This window comes from Lissotriton vulgaris, chromosome 6 (genome assembly GCF_964263255.1).
Source record: "Lissotriton vulgaris chromosome 6, aLisVul1.2, whole genome shotgun sequence".
In the NCBI taxonomy this organism is placed as follows: domain Eukaryota; kingdom Metazoa; phylum Chordata; class Amphibia; order Caudata; family Salamandridae; genus Lissotriton; species Lissotriton vulgaris.
Window position 1 is genome coordinate 901,886,421 of NC_141694.1, and position 21,641 is coordinate 901,908,061.

The window sequence follows — 21,641 nt, forward strand, 5'->3', positions numbered from 1 at the left end:
CAAAGGATTTGAGCCTAACGTATGCAAGGCTGAAACAATAGACCGGCACGGCAAGATGAGCCTCGAGCGGAGCCATCTGCTTCTGCCGTGTCATTCCCCTAGTCATAAAGGCACACTCAAAGGAATATGCATCTTCCGCAAGAGCTTGGGAATCCCAGGGTCATCAAGCGGACATTGTCCGTTCGCCGACTATGTGAGGGCAAGAAACAAAATGGATGCCATATCTAAAATGGAACCCGAAGGTTAGGATGAAAAACCCGTAAATAAGACGAACCCTTCCAAGTAGTGTAGCGAAAACACATACATCTACTAATCTCGTCATTTACGGTTCATAGATATCAAACTCATCCATATCCGACCAAGCCCAAAACGTCGTTCCGATTCTTACCGAACCTCAGACGCTCCTTTTGCCCTCATGTAGGCAAGCACTAGTCGATATCAGAATCAATATCGATATTCATCAGATCGTTTAGATGTTGCTGGAACATTATTCTATCCATCAATGTCTCTCTGGTAACAGATGGCCTTCTTATACACGTTGTAGCACAAAGGCTACATAAGGCTGGACCACACTGTACACAAAGACAACACATGAACAGAAACGTCACAACAACCCCTACAATCATCAGAATCTTCCAACCCCAAGTCGACATCAGACCCCAAAACCATCCTAGAAGCGTCCAATCACCTTCGTCCACGTGTATGGACTCGGAGATTTTATGCAACTTCGAGATGGCTTGATAAACAGTTGGAGCATTATCAGGTATGAAAATACAGCAGCTCGAATGGATCACCTTGCACACACCACCTCTATCTGCGAGTACAACATCTAGAACCATACGGTTCTGTAATGTCATCAGTATATCCGCTTGAAGCTCTGCTGTCAGGTTACCAAGAGCACTTGCAGTTATATTAGCAGTCGATTCTACCACACGGGTCAACTGTCTCAGGTTCCTACTATTGACCATAGGTCCCCAAAACGGTAGGAAACCCTTAAAGAAGTCTCCTGCTTCTTGACCGGTAGTGTCCTCTTTGCTAATAACGCCTCTCACAACTCTTGTCTTGTGATAGTCTGAGGCAACTGTGAAAGTCGGTGGCAAAAGATTTGCGATATAACAGGTGCCCGAGAAGTCACGGGGCAACCACGTATAAGCGCGATCATAGCACACAAAATAGGTACCCTTGGCAGTCAGAAATACAGGGGAAGAGAGCATCGGTAAAACGTATGTCTCAGTACAAGCACTCTTCCCAAGCTGAGCTCTCGGATTTCGACCAAGACCTTGCAGACAAAAATGACCAAGGTGGGGTACAATCCAGATTGGAGACGAGCTCTTAAGCTGTCTATCACCTACTGAAATACTGTACTCAGCCTCACTCAGATCCTTGTAAGCTTGCACCTCATCCTCTGGAATAAGCGATGCATCAAAAATATCTCTATCCAGATCAGCGATCGCTATCGCCAAAGACTTGTGGTACGGGCCAGAACCAGGGTCTGTGGAACGTGGCTCTCGACGGGGGTAGGAATCTAGTGCACTACGGAACATTGTTTGGAATGCCCGAGCTGACCCCTGGGAGCTGTAGGGAAGAACCAAATAGGGAATACCCTTATCCATGGTATGTGGCATTAGCCCACACACCCAACAGTTGGTAGTGTTCATCACCAACTGATGCTGGTGCAAAAGTTGGACAAAGGAATTGTTCATGAATTCCCCACGTCTGACCTGTTCATGTTGGGGCAGAGGATGAAAAGAATGTGGAGAGATAGTGGGAACAAGAACAGAATTCAGATCATGAGAAGGAGGAGTAGATGAAGTGGAAGGCAACAGTGACTGAATCCCAAAATACACTCCACCCACCAATAACATAGACACAGTTAGGAACAACATGAAAATCTGAAACAAAAAACACTTCGTTTGAAAAATCTTACGCAACTTAGATCTTTGCGCCAACCTCATCTCTATTTCTGACAGCTTAGTATACTCCATCCTCTAAAGACCGTCCGTAACGTTCTTGACGCACCTGATTCTGAGTAGCAATTGTCAATTCCCAGGAGTTCCCAGAAACCGACAAAAGTAACCGACCTAGTGTCAGAAACCTGCCAAACAGAAGTAGGTACCCGTACGGCCCTACGGCCAACCCAGATGGTAGGTTTAATCAATTAAGCATTCAATTTCATATAAGTCTCCTAGCTGCACAGAAAAGGAACACACGTGATATGTAAAAAAAAATGAAAGAACTCAAGATCGGGAAAAATGCAAATATTTACAATGTTCATAGCAACAGAAAGGGGGTAATGTAGGTTCAAAAATAAAAGGGAATTTTTTATTTGTCCTTAATCACGCGATCGAAGGAAATATCGACATTTTCCAGGTCGAGTTTGTTCTTCAAACAATGGTTCAGGTGGCAAGACAGAGTTCGATTGTTCAGGTGACTGTTCAGAACTTGAATTCTCCAATGCTGAAGACAAAGGTACAGTTCCAGATGATTCAACAGACGTATCTGGCTGAGCTGGATCGATCTCTACAGGTTGAGCATCACTAAATGGCACATACTTTGCGATGACATCGGTTTCAGTCGGGGCAAACCCTTTCCTTATCCAATTATTTGCTGGCAATGGGAGCGGTACTTTCTTCGTGTGGGTGGCGTGCACCCAATGCTTCCTGCCGCCCAACCGAACTGCAGTCCTCGTTGCCAACAAGACTTGGTAGGGTCCCACGAACCTTGGTTCGATATTTCGTTTTCTCCCAAAATTGCGGACTACCACCCACTCTCCAGGTTGGAGCCGATGTCCAGGTCCTTCTGTTTGTGCCGGTAGAGCTTCAAAAACCTGTTGATGAATCAAACTCAATTTAGCAGTCAGATCGTAAAGATAGTCAATCAACATTGGATATTCAATTCTGCTAAATTCCTTAGGCCTTGGAACTCCCCAAATGCTCGCAGGACGGCCGAACACAATCTCATATGGGCTAAGCCCTACTCGAGAGTGCACAGTCGCCCTGGTCGACAGGAGAGCTAGAGGCAATGCATCAGGCCATGATAACCCAGTCGTTGCTTGGATTTTGGCAAGTTTCAGTTTCAGAGTACCATTGTACCCTTCCACCAAGCCCGCCGATTGAGGATTCCCACAAACTCACTACCATTATCCGACCATACGATCCGTGGCATTCCATATCTTGGGAAATATTCTTTGAGTAGAACTTTTGCTGTGGACAGGGCAGTATTATCCTTAAGAGGGTAGGCCTCAATCCATCTGGAGAACGCACAAACCACAACCAATACATATTTCAAATTATTGCATCTCTCCATATGGATGAAGTCCAATTGGACAACTTCAAAGGGGCATGTAGGAGGAGCAAAATGACCAGGTGGAGTGGGGGTGCCCTTGCCAGGATTATGCATCAAACATACCATACAGTTCTTGACCACTCTCTCAGCACACTTAGCAATCCCATCATTCTTCCATACAGGAGACAACAATTTACAAATACCTTTCGCGCTAATATGTGACATGCCATGGGCCATAGTAACAACGGCAAGCACATACGCTTCCGGTAACATCCATCTCTGATACTCTGACAAATCAACCCAACATCCATTCATGTCTAACTTCCCCGTGCTTTCTTTCCACTTAGCCTTTTCAGTTTCGGTGGCCTCATTCTGAATCGCTTTCACACTCTCAACTGTGTCCTCACACATACCAGTCTCCGCCGGCCATCTCACTGAACTCGTAACATACATTCGATTTGTCAAATTCTTGGCCGTTTCCTTAGCAATCTCATCTGCAAACGCGTTACCACGACCAACATCATCTGTAACCTTTCGATGCGCGCTGCATTTAATGATTGCCACCTGCTTAGGCAATGTATGTGCATCTAGAAGATCGTTCACGAGCTGTCCGTGTTGAATCTTCATGCCATGAGACGTCATGAATCCTCTCTCTCTCCACAATCGACCAAAACTATGCGCTACGCCAAACGCATACTGACTGTCAGTAAACACATTCACTCGCTTTCCTTTAGACAAAACACACGCTCTCGTTAAAGCAATCAACTCTGCCGCTTGCGCCGAATTCTGACTCAATCTCGCAGTTTCCACAACCGTACTCAATGTCACTACAGCATACGCAATCGTCACATCACCATTCGGCAACTTGAAACATGAACCATCAACATACAAAATACCATCGGGATCTACCAATGGAGTGTTTTTCAGGTCAACACGACCCTTCGTCTATTCTTCAGTTCTTAAGTAACAGTCATGTGGTGCTACATCACCTGATTCCATATGAATCGGCAACAATGTCGCTGGATTCAACACATTACAACGTTTTATCTGTATATGACTTGCCAAAAGTGTCAACTCATAGCCGGACAACCTTGCACTCGTCAAGTGTTGAGTCTTCGTTCGATTCAAGAGAGTGTCAACTGCATGCGGAACCATCACTGTAAGCATATTATCCATGACCAGACCTGCGGACTGTCGAATGGACACCGCAGCTGCCGCTGTCGCCCTTAGACAACTCGGCAACGCTCTAGCTACTGGGTCTAAAGTCAAAGAATAATATGCGCATGGAAGCTGTTTGCCGCCAAATTGTTGCGTCAAAACACTTAACGCACAACCTTCTCTCTCGTGAACATATAGTGTAAACGGCTTACTGTAATCAGGAGTACCTAACACAGGAGCCGAACACAAGGCATCACGCAATTCAGAAAAACTTTTCTGACAATCTTCAGTCCATGGCAAAGGAGTCGGAACATCCTTGCAAGTGAGGGCTAACAATGGCTTCGCTAACAATGAGAAGTTTGGAATCCATTGTCTGCAGTATGACGTGATACCTAGAAAGGCACGTACATCTCTCTGAGTTGTTGGCACAGTCATTCGAGCGATCGCTGCAATTCTTTCTGGGGTCAACCTTTTTCTCTCCTTTGACAATAAGTGACCTAAATAGGTTACTTCTTGACAGCAATACTGTAGCTTAGAAGGTGACACCTTGTGATGTAAGTCACATAAATGCTTTAACAATGATACCGTAGCAGTTTTACAAATTTGCTCAGTGTCAGCAGCCACTAACAGATCATCGACATACTGAATCAAGGCCGCACCCGCAGGTAACACAAATGCATCAAGTTGACTCTTGAGGGCTTGACTGTAGATCGATGGACTCTCACAGTAGCCCTGTGGTGCGCGTTTAAACCTAAAACTGCGACCACCCAATGAGAAGCCGAATAGATCTCTGCTTTCCTCAGCAATCGGAATACTAAAGAAAGCATTCTTCAGGTCGATCACCGAAAACCAGGAGGCAGAGGCTGGAATCAGGGTCAGCAAAGCTGTAATGTCAGGCACCACTGGAAACTGTGGAATCACAATTTTATTCACTTCTCTCAAATCGATTACAAAACGGTACACAGGAGGCTTGGACGGGTCAGTTCGTTTCAAAATAGGTAACACCGGACTATTACACACATTTCCCCGAGTTTCTTCAATAACATCCTTTTCGATCAAGTCATAAATGATCGCTAATAGCGCTCGCTCGCCATCAAGAGAGATACGATACTGGGGGATACGCGGTAATCTCACATGTGATTTCAATTGGACTACATAAGGTGGTATGTCCAGTAGGCCCACATCATTGGGACCTGTTGCCCATAAAGACTCAGGAAGGGAACTCAATTCCGGTGGGAGCTTATCAGTTGATAAGTACATAGGAGAGATCACTCTCTGACCTAATGTAAGCTCCACTCCCGTAGGAGAGCAATACAGAGTCGCATATAACCGCTTTAACAAATCCAGACCCAAGAGATTCTCACCACAACCAGTAGTTAAAATCAAAGGAGCCTCTAGCTCACGTGTCCCGATCGTAAGGGACAAAGGGCTAGAAACTGGATTGCTAACCGGGGCGCCAGAGAATCCAACGGAAACATTCGTTAAGCCAGACAAAGGTGCGCCAGGGAGTTTCGAATGCATGATGGAACTTTTTGCTGCACCAGTGTCCAACAGAAAAGGCTCAACTACGCCCGATGTGGCAACTGCGACGTAAGGCCCTCTCTGATCAACCGGAACTGATACTACTCCCTCTCTTTGTCTATGGCTGTCCTAATAATCATTGTCTGCACCAATCTCATGCTCAGCATAATAGTCATCCACATGATACTGTGCAGATCTATCAGACGATGTATTTCGCTGATCAAAACAATTGTTCGTGTTCGATGGAGGAGCAGAACGCTCATTTTGATTTTGAGAGGTGCCACGACCTCTACCTCGAGAGGCTTGCTGATGACCACCACGACCTCCTCGAACCGAGACACCATTCATTCGGTCACGTAAAACAGGGCAATTAAACTTATAATGGCCCTCACCCTTACAATATGCACACTGATTATACCCAATCATATATCTGGATGCAGAGTATTCAGAGCGCGACTGCATCCTAGAAGACTGCGCCTGTGGTCGATACTGCACATGCTGCTGTTGCGAATCATTCTGATTCGAACGCGGAGGATACGCTTGCTGCAACAAGACCTTAGTTTTTAGCTCCTTCGTTTTCTTATCTGCACGATCATTCTCCTCTTTTTCCCTATTCTCATAATATTGAGCCGTTGCTAATATTTGAGCTGTGGTTGAAACAGCCCAAGTACTTTCAGAATTTTTCAATTTATTGCATAGTTCAGGCAACAGATTGAACACAAACTTATCGACAAACAATCGCTGACCTCCCTCAGTGCTCATGTCCTGACCACTATGATCGATAAATGCCTCCTCAAACCTAGTAAAGAAATCGGAGACACTCTCGTCTTTCTTTTGTTTGCAGGCAGACAATTTATCCCAGTTCACCCTCATCGCTGGTATGAGAGTTTTCATGAGCGTAATGATTCTTTGGGGCAGATCCGTAATTAACTGTTCAGGCTTGGCCCCACCAACTTGCTGTCCATCGGCCGCTACAATTGCAGCCCATCACCACCTAACTCAGCTGCATGATTCTCGTGACAAATCTTCGCCCAGATCGGTTGCGGTACGATATTACCAAACAACATGTCAAAATCAGCAAGGTTCATAATAGAAGCATCCACTAATTGGGATAACTCCTTGTAATAACCTGCTGGATTCTTCCGTGGGTCAGGCAAGGATTGTTTCACCTGCAAGACTTCCGATCGCTTCCATGGGAGGTGTATCCAAACTCTCTGGAAGTGTGGCAAAATTGGAGGAACGGCAGTAGCATCACCAGGCATCCACACTGGGGAAACCTCTCGCATGGGATACTGACCAGATTTCGTTTTCGGATCATCTGAGTCGTCGTCAAACGACACTCGCGAAGGCACTGTAGACCTAAAAGCTAACAATCGCTTTAATGCACGTCGCACATCACCACCGACAATCATACAGTTCGAAAACTGACTCTGAAGTTCAGTCATATCGGGCGGTACGATATCTAGCTCATCATTATCTCACTCTTCTCTCAATGATTTGCACATCTCTTCGAACACGAATCTCTGTGTGGGCTCATTAAACTGAGAGAACGTATCAAAAACTATGCGTGAAGTGTACTTAGCAGGGTGTCTAATCCACCTACGCGCCATAGATACCAACATCTCACTTTCCCTTACACCAGGCATTTGACTTCATCTCTGAGAGATTTCAGAGACATCGGATTCAAATAACGATCCGAAAAGTGGAGAATAGAGATTAGCAACAGAATTAGGTATACGTTTACGAACAGAAGGAGAAGAGGAGAGAAGAACAGGAGCAACAATATTAGAACTAAACGTAGGAGCAGTGGGAGTAGCCAAGATAACAGGAGTAGTAGTAACAATAGACTGAGAGGTGACGGGCAGAGGAGCAGTAGGAAGAAGATGTGGTAACCCACTTGAGGAACAACGGGATTTGGAGGAACAGGGCCAACTACAGGCTGACCAGCAGCCACCGGAACGACAGGCGGAAGAACAGGAGGAACTATAGGGGCTATAGTACCCTGTACATAAGGGGGAGGTGACTTTAGTAAATAAGATAACAAAGGATCCTCTTTCGATTCGTCTTCCTTCTTTTCAGAACTCGACGGTAAAACCGGATAACATTTATCCACCGCCATGCTATGCTGTCTGATAGAAACTTCCCTTTCCTTCTCTGCCTTGTCTCGCTGATGCTGTTCTGCACCTTGCATTATCGAAAGGACACCCTCTTTCTTATTTTTCTTAATCAGCTTGATTTCTTTCTGTCTGGCCTCTTTGCGCCATAACCTAAAGGAATCAAACATTGCTGGCCTAGTTTTCTTTTTAAACAACTTCGCTTCGAGATTATCTAAAATCTCAGTTTCAAAGCTACCATGGGGTGGCCAACTAAGGACACCATCTTTCCTCGTATAACGGATCCAAAATTCATTATATACAATGGGGCCCACTCCATGTCGACTATAGACCTCATAAATCGGAGTTCCAACTGGAGGTTTCGGACACGAGTCCTCCAACCGGGAATCCGTGCTGCAACACCTAAGGAAACCAAACAAAATACTACGGCTAGGCATCATGCACACTAACTGAGTTTCAAACTTCAAGGGTTATCGAATTACGATATCCTCGCAAAAATACGAGACCCTCGGTTTTTGGCAATTGCAATTGTCAAAGAAAAACCCAACAACTAAGAATCAAATAATGCAATGGAACCATGCAATCAACCAAGTTTCAACGACAACAACCAAGTTTCAAAGTACGAAGCAAATGTCAAGCAAATGCCAAGTTTTCAAATTTGAAACAAATGTTCCGAGAAGGAACCCAAAGAGCTAACTGGGAGCGACCCACAAATACTTAACTGAAAGAACAATGGCGTCACCAGGAAGGCCCGTCTATCGTCTCGCCGTATAAAGGACTACGCCAGGCGCCAAAACAGGTCGACAGTCAGGGCATCAGTCCGTCGCAGCCGTCTGGAAGCGGGAATCTTCGCGGGAAAAATCTTCGGACCACTTATTTCGACAACAGGATCAATGAAGCGGGGTGCACCTTCCCTCTGAGATTTCACACGAAGTTCCTCACGATCGTCAGGCTTTGGACCGGTAACACATGATGTCGCCCCACGTTGGGCGCCAACTGAAGGACTGGGCTAATTTAAGGCCCAGCGGTGCCAGGGGACAACACCCAAAACCTTCGTGGGATACCTGTTCCGGCGTACAAATTACAGAGACACGGGACACTTCCTTCGGCGTCAAAGATCAGCGTTTATTTACTGCAGGGACACAGAAATTGCTAGAAGTACAACATAGTGTAGGTTCAGAGAGTCTGCTTCGAATTGCAAAAGTGGATCGCTCCTTTTATACACATTTTCGCCATTGCACAACATAACGAACAAAAGGTTACAACTCAGTTCCCACAGTAAACTTCAGAAGGATCGCATTCATGTTTTCAGAAGCCCGGAACATAATTACAGTAACATGTCGGTTCCCAACTGTAAAAGCACGCTATCCCATCATTAAGCACATTCCATTCTAGTTGTAAACGACCTAAGAGAAGGGACAGAAGCAGGTGCAGGGAAAACAAAGACAGACAACAGATTGAAAAGAGTATGGGGGCAATATCGGAAGCGTGATCACAGGATCAAAGGATTCGAGCCTAACGTATGCAAGGCTGAAACAATAGACCGGCACGGCAAGATGAGCCTCGAGCGGAGCCATCTGCTTCTGCCGTGTCATTCCCCTAGTCATAAAGGCACACTCAAAGGAATATGCATCTTCCGCAAGAGCTTGGGAATCCCAGGGTCATCAAGCGGACATTGTCCGCTCGCCGACTATGTGAGGGCAAGAAACAAAATGGATGCCATATCTAAAATGGAACCCGAAGGTTCAGATGAAAAACCCGTAAATAAGACGAACCCTTCCAAGTAGTGTAGCGAAAACACGTACATCTACTAATCTCGTCATTTACGGTTCGTAGATACCAAACTCATCCATATCCGACCAAGCCCAAAACGTTGTTCCGATTCTTACCGAACCTCACGGTGTGCAGTGCAAAAATAACACTTTCACTTTCAGAGGCGACAGTATTACATACCAGCATCATTTCTAAAGTGCGTACTCCGAATCTCCTTTTCAAGGATAATAATTAGCACACAGCATGCAAGGGCCATGCAGACGGTCAAGGCAGGCACCACTGAGTGAACCAACCTCCACGTAGCATACCTTTTTGACACAGACAGACAAATCAGATCTAATTTTATACAGCAAGCCACATAGCTGCAATTTTACATGAACTGCTGTCTGGACTCTGGCATAACAACGCTACACTGGCTCGACCACTCCATACCACGACTAGACAGACATGTAGTTCTGCTGTGGTTGTTGTTGACTTGTTTACCTGTTTGCCACTCACGAAATGGCCATAGTTCTTCCGTAAACAGACAATGATGATCCATCCATCCCAGTGAGTGACTGTAAAGATATTATGTAACTTTGATCATCAAGACTCATCATCATCATCATGGTATTGGCAAACTCAATGTTGTTCATGCAGTCACAGTCTACACACAGTGAGTCCAAGGACATTTTCCATATTAAAAAATGCAACGTAGTGGCGCCTGCAGTTGAAGTACAATTTGTATTAAACAAGGTAAAAACAGAGCAGACTTGAGTTACATTTAGTGTGTAAAATATTAAATAATAACAGAACACATTGGATTCATTTCATGCACAACAAACAAACAGCAATTGCTTTCATCAGAGCCAGACAGCCAGTGTTGTCCACTCTGCATGCCATCTCATCCTTCATTACCTGTTCCACTTTTTGTCAGCATCTTATTCTTAAGTGAAGGGCCACAGGGCAGCCTCTTGTGTCAATTTCAGAAGTAACAGTCAGCATAGCGACAGTTTCTTGATTCTACGTAATTCAGCCATCTGCCATGAGGGAAACAAATGGATAGGGGGAGTCTGGAGGAGGAGGATAGAGGAGCATGACTGAGTTGTGAACTTGTGAACTTCAGGAATGCAGACAGCGTCACCTTCAATATGGAAATAAGACGAAGACAGTGCTGCTGATGGATTTGTTGTGATTAGAGTTTTGTTGTGGTAAAAGTTGCAAAACAAAGAAAGAAACACAGAAATTAAAAGTGAATAAGGATGAAAAAAAAAGTAAGTATTTCAAGCCTAGGTGTCAGGGAAGTAGAGCTCGTCCTCAAACTCTGTGAATTGAACCTGGAGTAGGTCAGCTAACAGAGAAGAACTTCCGTCACCTAAGTCGGTGTCCTCTTCTTCCTGCGTGGATTCACGTATTTTGGAATCTGGTGGTACGTGTTGCCACCTCCTGGATGAGTCCTCTGACTGGCACTCTACGGTTACGTTGAATGATCCTCAGCTGCTTTCGGGCCTTAAAAGAAGGGCTGAAATATGTGCAGATTCCTCAGCAGGTGATCAGTAACTTGCTGACAGTGTTTTCTTTTTTCAAGAAATCTTGTACAACAATGTTAATACTGTGCGCCAAACACGGCACTCTGAAATAGCCACCATCAAACATGGCCTTAACAATATTACTGCTATTATCCGTGAAAACATAACCAATCATGCGCTTTTTTGGATGCAGCCATTCAAAGACCTTACTGTTAAACTCCTCCAAAATGTTTACTGCAGTATGAGATTTGTCCATGGCAAACATGGCTACTGTTGCATGTTTCCGAGTAGCTTGAAAAATTATAACACTGTCAACACCTGTAGCTATCTTCTCTCTAACCACCGCAAAAGAGACCCTGTGTGCAGTGATGCACATGTAATCAACGGTTTGGCAACTGGTCCACATGTCTGTTGTCAGGGGGATAGTGTGAACAGCACTCTTCTGCAAAGCTGCCCCAATCACTTCCAGCACATCATGATGTAGTGCTGGAACCGCAACTCTGGCAAAATAGGACCGGCTAGGAACCTTCCATTTAGGGCAGACTGTTGCCACAAATTCTAGAAACCCCCCCTTCCACGAAAGAAAAGGGGAGAAGGTCCAGCTCTAACATTTTAGCCAGCATTGCATTAGCCAGACGTGCCATTGGATGGTTGTGTTCAAATGGCGCCTCCGACCAAAACATGCTTTTATTTGTGGTCTGGACCATTTTCATATGTGATGAGGATCCAGACTTCTTCAACCCAGTTAGGCGTATTGATGTACTTTTTCGCATTGGTGTCTCTACCAGACTACTGTGCCTCCTAGATGTTGCTGGGGTAGAGGAGGGTGTGGGCGCTGCCACTGCAGTGGTGCTGTCAGGGGTACTATGAGTAACAGAAAAAAGGTCTCTTGGTTCTTGACTTCCCCCCGCACGATCAGCTCCTCGTCATCAGATGCAATATCAATGGACACATTTGGATTTGTACTTTTGCCTTTCCGGATGTTACTTAGGTGCGCCTCCCACTGGATAATGTGGTGTTTTTGGAGATGACCTCTCTGGCCTCCGGTACCATAGTTGGTACCAAGCTTACCCCAACTAACTACTTGTTTACAAATCGAACAAATGACTAGGGTTTCCGCCTTTTTGCTAATACTAAAGAAGTCCCAAACTGGGGACTGGAGATTTCTATTGGTGGTGGAGGCACTACTTTCAATGCCAGAAGAAGTGGAGGATGGGCGTGACGGAATTTGGCTCTGTTGTGCACTTACAGCACCACTACTTGGGGTAATGGAGGTCGAGCTGGATGGAGGTCCCTGCCGGCCCTTCTGACGAGAAAATATGGAAGCTGTAGGTCGTGTTGGTGTAGTAGTTACCTGTGTTGGTGGTGGTACCAGTGGTGCCACGCCGCACACATCCTGCACAGCAGCATTTCGGGATAGGATAAAAATGTCTGTCTGCTGCATGCCCACTGGGGCTAGAGTGATGACTGTGATGACTGGGTCATCATCGTCAGACTGTTCATCAGCAGCAGAATATACCACTTCTACTTCTTCTTCGTCATCACCCATAACTGAAAGCCTTGCGGGAACCTTCCTTTTACCTAGCTTTGTCGGCTCATGGCGTGCCTCCCTCTCCGACTGCATTGGTGGGTGCCAATCAAGATCTAGATCATCAGAAGGAAGGGGGCTTGAAGAAGAACTTGTACTAGCCCTCCTTGATCTTTTCCTTGCTGGGGATCTGGAAGACAATGGATCATCAGAAGGAGTGGCTTGCTCGGCTGATACCTCCGCATGAATCTTGATTTCCTGATGTGCCCCTACTTCTGGAGGAACAAGCATTGTGGGAAATTGTGCCTCTCCATGCGCCTCTACTTGCGCCTCTTCTTGCGCCTCCCCATGCGCCTCTCTATGCACCACTCCTTGCGCCACTCCTTGCGCCACTCCTTGTGTCACTCCTTGCGCCACTCCTTGCGCCACTCCTTGTGCCACTCCTTGCGCCTCTCCTTGTTGCACCTGTGGTTGTCGTTGCGGCTGTGGTTGAACACTCATCAGATTAGTTACTCTCTGCGTTGATTGGATGGTACTTCGCGATGAGGCAATGCCAAAATCACTGGTCGATGGTGAAAGAGCAATTAAAGTGGCTGCCTCTGCGGCACTCATGGGCTTGGGCCTAACTTGGCGTGGTGGCACTGAGACCAATGAAGCGGAGGTGCTGCTCCCAGCTTGGTCCCCGGCGGACACCGCTGCTGCAGGCGTAGGTTTTTTTCTCCCCAAAAAAGTGTGTGTCGGCACACCAGTCTGCCTGGTAAGGGGCGCCACTTGCTTCTCCGGCTCCTTCTTACTGGCAGTGGCACTGGCAACTTTCTTGGTAGAGGAGTTATGGCCACCTTTCTTTGGGCCCATCTTCTTCAGATGTCAGAACAGCAGGACGCAGTTGCACGAGTTGCAGAGTTGTCTGTGGCCACATGTAACGTCACGTGACGTTGTGCACACACCGCAACAGGACTTCTTCCTGAAAGCAAGGCAGACTGGGTGCAGGCCTATGGCACAAAGCAGACTGCCTGGCTTCAAAAGGGCCCCTAGACCCCCACCAACATGGCCAGGCCCTGGACCAGGCCTCAAAATGGCCCCCACCCACATGGCCAGGCCCTGGACCAGGCCCCAACAACACCCAAAAAATCAAAATACACACAGAAATCACCCCAATCCAATGCCATCCATGCCCTAAATGATGTTTAAATTTAAGAGACCCCACAGAAAGACTTTTTCATGCACCACTGAGTACCCCTGGGCATAGTGAATGAAAGCAAGGCAGACTGGGTGCAGGCCTATGGCACAAAGCACACTGCCTGGCTTCAAAATGGCCCCTAGACCCCCACCCACATGGCCAGGCCCTGGACCAGGCCTCAAAATGGCTCCCACCCACATGGCCAGGCCCTGGACCAGGTCCCAACAACACCCAAAACATCGAAATACACACAAAAATCACCCCAATCCAATGCCATCCATGCCCTAAATGATGTTTAAATTCAAGTGACCCCACAGAAAGACTTTGCCCATGCACCAGTGAGAACCCCTGGGCATAATGGATAAAAGCAAGGCAGAGTAATCCTTCCAGCTCCAGATCCAAATGAAAAGTGACCAGGACAAGGACACGGCACTGGGAGGAGACTGCAGGACAGGAACAGGAAGGTGGAGACTCTGGGGCACTTCTTTCCTCCCAACCCCCCAAAAATGCACTCCTTGCACAAAGAAAGTGCAGACAAATGTCAATCTGAGGAGTTATTCTGATCCAAATCATCAATTTCAGAAGGTTTCTGCTGCCAGCGATGGATTTTTTGTGCAGAATTGCAATTTTTGAGATTTTGGGAAAGCGAGATGTTCAAATCTCCCGCCAGATGTTAGCTGCGCGGCTCATCTACGTGTTCGCAATTGTTTACTCTTGCGATGCGTGATCGTGGGCCTTTATGATGTATTCGCATTGCAAGATGGCGGGACTCCATGACGTACTCGCGGTCGAATAGTCTAGCGCGATCACGCCATGACGTACTCGCGGTCGAAAAGTCTCGGGCGATCACGCAGCAAGATCGAAAATGGTGCAGCGCACGCAAACCAGGAGGAAAACAACTCGGCGAACTCAGAATCACGTTAAGTCAATGCCGCGTGCGCGAGATTGTATTTTTGAAGCGCGACCAAGCAAAAAAAATCCGCAAACTCGCGAATTGCAAATTCTTTGACAATTTCTTGCGATTCGAGGACCACGAAATTGCCAAATATTTGCAAATTCCACGAGCGGAAAAGATTTTCAGCCCATGCTTACTTTAGATAACCCGTGCTCACCCCCTTGGTAGCTTGGCACGAGCAGACAGGCTTTTTAAAGGCAATGTAAAAAGTATCTGTACCAACACTCACAGTAACGCAGTGAAAACACCACAAATGGACTCCACACCAGTTTAGAAAAGTAAAGTATCTTTATCTAAACTACACAAGACCAAAACAACAAAAATCCAACATACACAGTTCAAGAATATGATTTTAAAAGAGTTCTAGGGTTGGCATCAAAATAATCCACAATTGTGTCACTTTTAGCCCAAAGTACCTGTAGATGTGATAAAAGTTCCTAGCGTCAACTGCAGCATCAAAAAACAAGCAATGCATCACTGTTGAGACCCTGTGGAGGTGATGCGACAGCTCCGCTGCATGCAGCAGGTGTGTTGCAACAAATCCAGTCTGTATGGGGAGCGATACGTTACCTTGTATGGATTCAGGGGCGCAGGTTTATCAAAATGGGATTTAAAAACTATCCTTCCAAAAAGATAGGTAATTAAATTCTGAGTACAGGGATACCAGACTTTGATTTCCCATCTTGCTCCTATGGGAAGATATGCAGGTAAACATTATTTCACAGCATTCCCCATTATACCCTATGGGCAAGATATATAGCCGTTCAATAGTGAAAAACGAAATTGGCATATTTCACTATCAGAGCATGTCACCTACATTAGTGCATGCTTTACCTTTCACATACACTGCACCCTGCCCAGGGGGTACCTTGGGCTTTCCATAGGGGTGTCCTAGGTGCACAGAAAGGAAAGGGTTAGGCCTGGCCAGTGGGGACACTGGTCAGGTCGGTATGGAAGTTAGGAACTGCACACAGGCACTGCGGTGGCAGGCCTGAGACACCATTTTAGGGCTACTCGTGGTATAGACTTGTCACATAATCTAGGGGAATCATGAACGGAATTGAGTAAATACTTGAGTACATCAGTAACATATAATGAAAACAAAGTTGGGGCTAAAACATAGCCCTGACAGACACCATGCTTGATTGCAATATGTTTTGTTAATTCCCTTTTTGGGCCCCATATCACGTGTGAATAGTTTGATTCATGCAGTCTAGTTATTATATCTAATAGAGACGAGTCCTTCACCATCTGCTCCAGCACTTGCCATAGCTTAACCCTAGGTACGAAATCAAAAGCTGTTTTAAGGTACACAAATGATACATTAAGGTGGTCTTTGAATAGCTGTATATACTTCCACTGCGTTGTCAACAGTACTAGTCTTCTGTCTAAACCCAGCTTGCAGCGGGTAGAGCATACTATCAGCATTTATCTAATCCTTAAGCTTGTCTAAAAACCGGAGACAAAATGTTTTTTGTAAATTATTATCAATTAGACTTATAGGATGATAATTTCTGGTATATACGCCATTCCGCACACTCTGTTCGGCCTCCCTGAAGCTTGTGAGGGTACCATCCACGCCTCCAAAGATGGAGGAGCAAAAGATTCTTCTATGTCACCTCTAGATGGTGGAACAAACTACCTCTTCATTTGAGAAACTCCACCGATCTCTTGTCCTTTAGGAAAGGACTGAAAACGTGGCTTTACACACTGTAAACTGGGCTTGCATTGGTTCCTACACGCAGTGCTCTTTGTACTTCCTTAATAACCGCTTAGACGCCTCCGGGTAGTAGAGCGCTATATAAATACATAAATAAATAAATAAATAAACAGGAGAGCTGTCAGATGGGGTAAAACCTTGAAGAACTCTGAATCTATGATAGCAATATATCATTATTTTAACACCGGAGCTGGACTCTTTTCAGACAATCATGATATAGGAGATTCATTTATGGAAGCACATCTTGAATTGTTTAGCACTCTGAGTTTTTTATGCTCTACTAAATTCAAATATGTTAACACACCCAATACCAATCCCTCATTGTGGTTTAACTTTGATTGTAAGCAAACTAAAATTGCGCTTTTAGTAGCTTTGAAGCTGGGGGACACATTTCTGACAGTAGATGCTTTTGGCATTTAGTAGCTAATGGAAATTAAGGAACTAATAACCATTTGGATCACCATATTCCTGCCACATTTTAGACAGCATTTCTGAACTTTGAGTCTATGTTCTGCTTTTGGCTGTTTGACAGCTTGGGCACATTTATCATAAACTGCTCGGGTCTCTCTACACAGTGGAGATTGTATAGATTTATCATACTATCCCTTTAGCTCCTGACAGTCCAATGTATCTTGCCTGGAAGACTTCAAAAGTTGTCATAATGGTCGCTATCTTTCTGTACATTTAGTCCAGGAGTGGAATTGGTCCTGGGTGATCTGGGAAGCGACGTACAGGTTTTGTAAAAATGCTTTCCTTGTGACTTAAGAGGTACAGGCTGGAAGTTGGGCCTTAGAGATGGCTTTTCGTATCGACCTGTGTGTGAAATTTGCAAAGGGGATGGAACTAAACTACCAACTACAGTATTAGCTGTTAAAGGGTGGATAGGTCGATCATTACAGTCACCACTCCTAGGTATCATGGTTGTGAGCCCCATTGAGTCGAACAGATGCAAACGAGGGTAGGGGGAATTTGTCGTTTCGTGGAAGAATTCAAAACAATAATAGACCCTGCAAAGGTGTTAGTGTGGAATTTAACTGACAAATTGACTTCTTAATTTGGGAAAAACTAATTTTTGAGAAAAGCTATTAAGGCTTGTAACTCTGAATTAGCCAGGGCATCTATGTCACCTTTTGACGTTGGGACAGTAAATGTGTTACCATTTTCTCCTGGTTGGGCTAAAAAGTATCACCTGGTTTACTCAACAGGTCACAAGAGGCCGTACTCCCAGATCTCGGGTGGTCAACAATTTGGCCAGGACTTTGTGAGGGTTCTAGAGGAGTTTCATTAGGGATTACAGTGATCTATTTAGGACTCTTCTTTCGGTCAAACAGTTTGCTGCCTGAGATAAGTTCTTTCCCTTTTATTTTAGTTTGTTTGCCTGGGGAGAAGTGTGTGATTTTATTTGTTTTATCAAGTTTGGTGGGCTGTTTTATATTGTGCCTAAGCATCCTTTCCACTTCTACAAGTAAGTTGTCTATTTCACTTAGAGTGCAGTTCTCAACAGAATGTCTAGGTGTTTTTGCCCCTTTCCCGTTGGTCAACAGTGCTCCAGCTGCTTTCCTCTTCCCCATGGTACTCTCAGAGACTCAAGGCATTTGATATTTCTCTTGACCGATGTACTCTTTTACTATACAGTAGATGGATCTCACACTGGCATTTTAGACAATTTAGACAGTTATTTAGCAGGTAAATGAGAGTAGACCTACCAACGAGTGTACTTGGAGCAGAAAGCATGACCCAGGAACCTTGATACCCAGCAGGCTGCCTGGAAGTGCTATATAGCGCAGATGAAGAGCAATACATGTGCTAGTAATTGCTAGGGCTGCCACCCTTACCCCAAAAGAGTTCTGGGATGCATAGTCCCAGTGCTTGCACCTGTTGAATTCGTCCTAGTCATATAATCTCCTGTTCCACAAATACTTACCTCCATATCACCCGTTACCCTCAGGCGGCTTCCCAGACACTGGTTCGTACCACTGTTTGACCTCCAGTGTTAGGGGTCCTGTTAGGGGTCCTTTACGCCCTGCCCCAATATGAACAGGACTCTCTAGCTGCTTTGATACTATCTACATGTGACTCAAATTTAAATGAGCTTGAGGGTGGAATTTCTCCATCCCTGTTACCTACTGAGATAGATAGTCCCCATTCACATTAGAGTTTTTTGTCCCCATGCCCCAGATGCCCCCCTACCAATTTGCTGCTTCAGTTATTAAAGACCTGCATGTGATTACTAACTTTAACACTTCTCACCATTGTTGGCCACCTTGGGATGGACTGGTATATTAGTCTGAACTGTTTAATTGTAGCTTGTATCACTCCTTTTGTTCACCACTTCTGAATCAAACATTTGTATTGATTGTAAAACAAGTTTAAAAAATGTATGACATGGCATTAGGTGAGGCTATGGAGACTCCTGCCGCTCTGTAGCACAGGTGATTGTTGCCCCGCCCAGTACAGAGGAGACTGCAGTGAAGGCTGTAATGGTGGATTACTCTGAGACGCGGAGAACGCAGAGACGCTACCAGTACTTTTTCTCGGTTCTAGAGCGGCAGAAATAAGCTAATGTGAACCAAACATTTGTGTTAGGACCCTTGGAGCCAAAACGAAGCCTAATTTCTATCCAATTGTGATCTCGGAACTCTGATGAAAGGGCAGCCAGAGGGCATGGAGACTGAATTCTCGAGTGTTAAGGAGGTACTTTGAGCACAAAAGGTTCCACAGCTTGGACATTTAAACTACTTTGAGTTAAGCTTATTAGTTCTGCTGGTAAGCCCCCAGAGAGGCAAGAGAGTGGCTTTTGTTAGCCCTGATGCCAGTACTTGCTGGCTTGAGGCTCCTGAGAAAAGGAAAAAAACAAAATATACATAAGATGGGCAGACATCTGAAACAAGCCAATGCTGTTGCAAAAGTGGATGGGGTGACCGGGTTGAAAGCCAAAAAACACCTGGTACAAGCAAAAGGTGCACAGACTTTGACCAAAGAGCCAGGTCTGATTAATTGCTCAGGACTGAATTCAAGCTCTGAGAGCTCTACAGAAGATTTGTTTGAGCCACCACATGAGCTACAGTTGTTAAGAAGAGCACCCAGTTGTTAGCCACCCAAGAATTAGTACATCTAGGTACAGCCTTGCCAGTAACCTCAGGGAAAGAGTCAGCAGGAACTCCTTCTGAGAGGTTAAATGTTCCTCAACCTTCCCAGGTCCAACGTCCTGACTAAAGCTATTCAGCAGAGACAGTTTGTTATCAGCGAGGGTATTAATTGTCGAATTTTTCCATTCATGTCTGTAGGAGCAGGACGTAGGCTTAAGAATGAGTTAAACTTTTGTATTTATTTAAGGCCCATGAAGCACAGGCATCCATTGCACAACAATCTAAACTAAGGGTGCTTGCTAAAGGAAAGATCCATATGCTTTTGCGGGTAGAAGAAGCTCAGGAGCTTCTGAATGAGATTACTACGGCAAGATGAATTTATGTTGTTTGTGTTTAACTTTGTCAATTTCCTCTTTGTTGATTCACGCCCACCAGGGTATTTAGGTCTCCTTTGTTGTATGGCTGGGGGGCAGATCACCTAGGGTGCAGTTACAGGGCACCCCATAGGCGAAGGGAGGGAGAGATGTGGGATGCGGTACCGGAAGGGTTGACCACATTTCTGGGGGAGGGGGGTTGATTCACGGTTGTTGGTTTTTCTTTTTTTGTGGGGGGGTGCATAGATGCAGGAAAAAATGAACAGGAAAAATGTAAGCGATTTTACAGATTTACTTTACTCAATGCAGGCCATGTTTCTTGGGAATATTCAGATTTACAGATGAATATTTTTAAATGCAGAATGTGAAAATTGTATCCTGTAATGTTAATGGATTACTTAACCCGCGGAAAAGTGCTGCTTTTTTAAATTGGGCTACTTCTCTTTCCCCTGAGATGGTGTTCTTACAGGAAACTCATTTTAGATCTGATAACCCTAAGATTGTACTTCCCAAAAGGTTTTCACAGGCATTTTTTTCTTCCGCCAATGTAGCCGTTCGAGGGGTAGGAATTCTACTTACAAACACACTTGACTGGCAGGTTCAGGATGTCCAGCGAGATGGGAAAGGCAGATGGTTGTGAGTTAAAGTCAAGCTGCAGGAAACAATGCTGAATTTTGTAAATTATTATGGCCCTATAGAGGACAATACCGCAGCACTCTGCCAAATTTACCAATTCAATTAGTGATAAGTATGGAAGGTGTTTTAGTTCTGGGCGGTGATTTTCATTTTATTCAGAATCTAGCCCTGGATTCATCAAATAAAACGAAGCGTCAACTAAAACCTAAAACCACAAAATTAATTAATAGCCTAACAAAATATTTTTCACTAGCAGATCCCTGGAGATTAGCTTATCCTACTCTCTCCCAATATACCTGCTACTCTGGTAGATTTAGATCGGCCTCACGTTTGGATTTTTTTTTAGTGGATGAATTAGTTGCTAGTGGTCCGGCAGAAATTGTCGTCAACTCGTTTTCAGACCACTTGCTAGTTTCTTTTACACTATTATTAAATAAGAGCATGAAAAATAGACCCCAATGCCAATTTAATAAATCCCTTCTACAAGATACGATCTGTTTAACAGAAACCAGACGGTTTATCAAGGAGTTTTTTCTACACAATGTAAATACGGCCCCTTATTTTACGGTATGGGAGGCCTTTAAAGCCACATTTAGAGGCCAGGTTATTTCTTATGAGGCAAGAATTAATAACCTACGGGGACATAAGATTACCACACTTCAAACTACGGTGGAGGAGGCTAGACGAAAGATAACTCTTGCAGATTCCCCAGCACCCATAATAGAGGCACAGCAGCAAGAGCTAGCTAAGGCAATGGAGAATCTGAAAGATTTTTTCTTAACAGAGGAAATTGCAGGAAG

The 21,641-nt window shown here is 45.1% G+C and overlaps 2 protein-coding genes across 2 annotated transcripts in view; one reads left to right on the forward strand and one right to left on the reverse strand.

The window, feature by feature from the left end:
• The window catches only part of LOC147708137 (geranylgeranyl pyrophosphate synthase-like), a 287,079-nt gene that overhangs the window by 185,067 nt on the left and 80,371 nt on the right, over positions 1–21,641 (forward strand). The window lies entirely within an intron of this gene.
• Positions 429–1,985, reverse strand: LOC147708139 (endogenous retrovirus group PABLB member 1 Env polyprotein-like). The gene has a single exon (XM_086925312.1). The coding sequence runs from the start codon at positions 1,983–1,985 to the stop codon at positions 429–431; it is 1,557 nt and encodes a 518-aa protein (XP_086781438.1).